This window comes from Mytilus edulis, chromosome 10, assembly GCF_963676685.1.
Source record: "Mytilus edulis chromosome 10, xbMytEdul2.2, whole genome shotgun sequence".
In the NCBI taxonomy this organism is placed as follows: domain Eukaryota; kingdom Metazoa; phylum Mollusca; class Bivalvia; order Mytilida; family Mytilidae; genus Mytilus; species Mytilus edulis.
Window position 1 is genome coordinate 1,753,521 of NC_092353.1, and position 6,024 is coordinate 1,759,544.

Here is a 6,024-nt window from a genome sequence, read left to right on the forward strand (position 1 = left end):
ATAGAGCTGATGTGATGAGAAAAGAAATATGTAGATTTGACCTGAAATAAATTATTAGAAAGGACAATTTTTTTATTGAGTTTTATGATCAGAATTTTGGGATTATTTCATGTGGAGAGTGACATTTTTCACCATCTTCCGGGGTCCAGCAATTTACGAAAAAAGTAATCTCACTTGCCACCCCGAAAATTTAACCAAACATGTATAAATGTATCAGCTTCGATATGAGCCATCCTACATGTTCAAGTAAACGATATGGACTGAGCAATGGAGGAAAACGTTACCATTGTCGCCTATGGAGAATTAATTAAAAATGTTGACCCAAATTGTGAACTATTATTTCAAAGGTGTTGGAGTGTTTCATGGTTCAATGATCACAATTTCGGATGGGAGCTGCTGAAATCGAGGTCAGTTACACTCTTTTAGTGCTATTTGATTAAAAAGAATACAAAATGGCTACCAATAATTTAGATTTTTATCAAAAATATACCAATTTTATACTTATAAACAGTGAAGAGGCAGAAAATGGGGCATGCGTTATTTGGACTGGGGCCACTCAGAGGAGAAATAATTATATTCTAGGGATGATCAATGTCACATACCCAAATGCCAAACGTACTAAAATGAATGTTGCACGTTTAGCAAAAATTTTGCAATTGAAATCTACTGATTTAGCCAAAAATTTAGATGCTTCACACCTTTGTCATAATGCATTGTGTGTGAATACAGACCATATTGTTTTAGAACCTCGGGAGATTAACAATCAAAGAAAAATATGTGTAGCTGCACACCAATGCACCACACATATTGTGCATGGCACAAACTATACTAACTGCATGCTGAATCTGAAATTGTGGTTTGTTATGATTTTGTAGTAAACATATGCACCTTGCACATTTTACCTCCACATTAATCATCTCTGAAAATACCAGTTTTTAACACAAGTAAAAAACGAAAATGGGAAAAAAGCCCACCCTCATACCCCCAAGACACTGAAACAAACATGGCAAACATGTTTATGCAAGATTATAAGCTCAGTCAAACATTTATGTGGTTTTTTTTTCGCCAGTGTTTACTAATTTTTACAGTGCAAGGGGAGTAACTCTTGATGGTTTCATTACTGTGTCAGAAAACTGGGTCATTCAATCAACAGGTGATCACAGGAAGTAAACATGCGGTAGAGAACTAAATGAAAGTGAAACATAGAGACAAATCAATGAACAAAGTATGACAGTCATTAATTAAATAAGTAAACAAAAAACAAAAGAAAAAATAACAGAAAGGAAAAAATCCAAATATGACATCGAGTTACAAAGGCAAACTGTGAATGACCTAATGTTGTAATATTCATTTAACATGGTTTTATTTTGTTTATAATTTTGTTTCAAGGTATGCGTTTTCCAATAAATGCATGTACTGTGGCTGGATGCATGCATTGGGAGATATGAAGTGGTCTTTTTGCCTGATACAAGGTTTATTTCAGTGTCTTGGACCATTATCCCATTTTCATAACAAACTTAAAATAAACAAACTTTTTAATTTAAAAAAAAAACACAACTAACTCATATCATGCTCATATATTCCTGAAAAGTGTTTGTTTTAATATATTATTAGATGTTTAGTATTCTCTGTAAATAAATAAATAAATAAATAACTACATATGCTTCCTGAAAGGCTGAAAGAAAACCATATTGTGTAACCTTTTAATATAAATGTTAATCTGGCCATGAACTACAACCTGGCTGTGGAACGAATTCTTTCGGACTTGAATTCTGACATAGCTTTGGTTCTAACTGATGTTTTTTATATCCACTAATCAACCTGTTTCGCACTCTTGTTTAACAAGAAATCGATAGCCTGTTTTTTACGAGCTTTTAACCTGTTTAATTTGACACGTAAACTTTTTTGATATGCACAATCATATATTTCACGTTTACGTATTTTTTTCAGAGCCACTACAGCACGAGACTTTCTACCCAGACCACAACCTACAGCTTTTAGGGTCTTAGCCAATGCAACATCCCGTTTATTATTGACTTTCAAGACTGCTGCAGATGCACGGCCTAAGGCATTGCGAGAAAAATTCTTATTCTTCGGTAGGTATGTAGAAATTGTCCTATTGACGGACTCACACTTATTTGTATTGCTGAAAAATTGCATCTGATTTAATGCGGTCTGAGACAGTTTCATTTCTAACAATGATTCTATTAATAATTTGTCAGTCTTATTTGGTTTCAAAGACCCATTTTGTAAACCATGACTGCTAAGGTTAATAGATTTGTACCACCAACTAGTTTTTATACCACCATTACATAGTGTTATGCTCCATCTACACGTATCGCTACAATTACCACTATAACAATTCACAACAGACTTAACAATGCGTGGCAAACATTTTGAAATTTGTTGTCGGTCACCATTATATTTTGCAAATAAACATTTCATTATACCATGTGAACGTAATTTTAAATCATTGGCAAAAGCTATTTTAATATCATTCCTCTGGGCCTTTGTAGCTCCAGGGAACATACCGACACTAAATTTTGCTCGCAATACCTCACGGAACTGACTTTGACCCCGGTGAATAGTATCTGCCAGTCTATTTACTGACCATAAAGGGTCAAATATTTCCTGCATTGCTTCTTGTAGACCTTGTACACTTTTTGCATCCCCATCAGTAGTACAATAGTCCACAAGTAAATCAAGTTTAGCAATTTTTTTACCTATTTCATACCCAAGATCCTTCTCACTCAAAGGATCATACCTATTTGTATTTGATGTGCAGTACTCGTGATTAGGACATTCAATGTCATAACCTTTACCGCGTAACCATGCACCAACCCAGCAAAGTTTGTTTACAAGGTGAAAACCAATGATATCATGATTGTCAGTTTCATTTTCACAGGCAATACCAATGACTTGTGATGCATTTTGTCCCATTTTATGCCTACTTTTTATATGCACACTCTGATAGGTACCATCCATTTGTAATTTTACAGGACTATTTTTATTTAACCCTAAGGTTTCATTTCTCTTTCTGAAACTCTCAACCACTTGTTCGGTTTCATTTTCCGCAAGTTTTACAACCTTGTCACAAACAGTATTTGTTATTCTCTGCATTGTTCCTTTTGACATAGGAGGAATACATGAACTAGTTAAAAGTAGTCGCGCGCTATCATTACCAATATTACAGTTTATCACGCCAGTCTGAAACCCATAGTTAATTGTAGCACTCTTGCGACCAGCACGTCCTGTGTCAATTTCTCTAAATAGTTTATATTTTTCTGAAATAAATTTACACTTGGTACACTTCATTTTCCAAATCCAACCAAGACCCCATTGAGTCTCTTGTACCAGTTCAAAATGTGGAACAACACACTTTGGACTTTTATTTAAATGACATATTATAAGACTATTGATCATTAAAATATTAAGATCTCTATCTACTGTTCTATTTTCAGTACTTTTCTCCTCTAAATATTCATCTAAATAATCATCTGACAATTTATGCGGTCTGAGTAGTTTGACTGTAGTCGCACATTTTTCAGTTTGGGGAGCTACATAAGATTTTTTATCGTAACTCTCTTTTGAGTACAGCTTAAATTCCTTTTCTGTAAGGCGGGGTAACCAGACAGATTCTGTGGTGTTTTTAGGAGTCAAATCTGTAGTGGAATTAGAAAATTTAAGTTTAGGTGGTGCAGGTAAAACTTGCATAGATAAATTTTTTAAAACCTGTGTAGATGGAGCTGTAGATGGAGCAACACCATTAATAACACTACAACCTTGATCTGTTGTTAGGGATACACAACGCAATAGATGGGCTTGGTTACCAACCTTATATTGGTTTCTTTTCCTTTTCCCTTTCATTATTGAATAAATACACACTCTGTTATGTTTGTATAATTCTAAATTATGACATCATAAAGTCATGACGTCACAAAAGCGATGACGTCACAATGTTATCTTCACTAAAGAAAAGCACCATTTTTCCCTATTTGAACACTCACACAAAAAGAACTCTAAAATGGTTATTACTTGATGGATTTTAAAACTAAAACCTGTTTTAGAATTGTCTGTGAATGATCTTAACAGTTATTAAAAAATAAAAATGTTCTATTCCTTCTATGAAAGAAATAAATATCAAAAACATTATTTTCTGAGTGAAAAAATCCTTAAATCTACCTTATTTACAGTAAAAAACACAATATTTTCATGATTCATCATCTAAACATGATGATTTTTATAAAGTCAGTTAGGTAATGAAGGTTTGTTAAATGGCACTTTAAGCTATGAAGAGTCTTAATCAATGTCTAAATTGTGAATTGATAACATATGGATTTTGTGCTTTTTTTCTACTAAAAGATATAAGGAACAGTAATAAGCATGCTTACTTAAAAATACTAAAAATTAACTTATTTTATTTCAGATGCGGAAAAAAACTTCACAGAATTGTTCGAAAAGGTGTACCGAAGAAATTCATTCTGCAATACAAGTGGAATCTGACATTTGCTGATCTAATATGGGTCAGGGTCCCTAATAGACCTTGAGATGAGGAACTCAGATGACGTAATTAAAAAACAATATTAGTCCGCGATACAATTGTGGATGCTGTGATTTTAAAAATGGACATAAATGAACAATAAGAACTGTTTTATAGAGCTGATGTGATGAGAAAAGAAATATGTAGATTTGACCTGAAATAAATTATTAGAAAGGACAATTTTTTTATTGAGTTTTATGATCAGAATTTTGGGATTATTTCATGTGGAGAGTGACATTTTTCACCATCTTCCGGGGTCCAGCAATTTACGAAAAAAGTAATCTCACTTGCCACCCCGAAAATTTAACCAAACATGTATAAATGTATCAGCTTCGATATGAGCCATCCTACATGTTCAAGTAAACGATATGGACTGAGCAATGGAGGAAAACGTTACCATTGTCGCCTATGGAGAATTAATTAAAAATGTTGACCCAAATTGTGAACTATTATTTCAAAGGTGTTGGAGTGTTTCATGGTTCAATGATCACAATTTCGGATGGGAGCTGCTGAAATCGAGGTCAGTTACACTCTTTTAGTGCTATTTGATTAAAAAGAATACAAAATGGCTACCAATAATTTAGATTTTTATCAAAAATATACCAATTTTATACTTATAAACAGTGAAGAGGCAGAAAATGGGGCATGCGTTATTTGGACTGGGGCCACTCAGAGGAGAAATAATTATATTCTAGGGATGATCAATGTCACATACCCAAATGCCAAACGTACTAAAATGAATGTTGCACGTTTAGCAAAAATTTTGCAATTGAAATCTACTGATTTAGCCAAAAATTTAGATGCTTCACACCTTTGTCATAATGCATTGTGTGTGAATACAGACCATATTGTTTTAGAACCTCGGGAGATTAACAATCAAAGAAAAATATGTGTAGCTGCACACCAATGCACCACACATATTGTGCATGGCACAAACTATACTAACTGCATGCTGAATCTGAAATTGTGGTTTGTTATGATTTTGTAGTAAACATATGCACCTTGCACATTTTACCTCCACATTAATCATCTCTGAAAATACCAGTTTTTAACAAATCAAATCAAATCAAATATTTTATTGTCATATAAACTTTACAGTTTGTGACCAACATATATTAATACAATAAACACAATAAACATATATACATACATATTAAACATACAAAATATCAACAGCATTAAAATGTATAACAACAAACAAGTTGTTAAGAGTCCCCTGCCCTCAGTTCTAATGACTTTTTCAAGAAGGATCCTAACTTATTTGTTTGTAAAGGCGATGATGGATTTAGTAAATAATGAATTTTTTCTTCTTCATTTAAATTATTAAAGTTATTATTTTCTGTACATATGTGATGAAAAAATTCATTTCTTAGAGTTTTATTATACTCACAATATAGTAAAAAATGTTTCTCATCCTCTAGTATTTTACATTTATGGCAAAGACGTTCCTCTCTTGGGATTTTAAAATATCTCCCCTTTTCAAT

At 33.0% G+C, this 6,024-nt stretch overlaps 1 protein-coding gene across 1 annotated transcript; it reads left to right on the plus strand.

Annotated features, from left to right (window-relative positions):
• Positions 1–267: 267 nt before the first annotated feature.
• Positions 268–4,720, plus strand: LOC139493106 (uncharacterized). Its single transcript, XM_071281264.1, has 3 exons — positions 268–407; positions 1,951–2,096; positions 4,427–4,720. Exons 1-3 carry the CDS (start codon positions 268–270, stop codon positions 4,501–4,503), a joined length of 363 nt encoding a protein of 120 aa, XP_071137365.1. The 3' UTR covers positions 4,504–4,720.
• Positions 4,721–6,024: the final 1,304 nt, after the last annotated feature.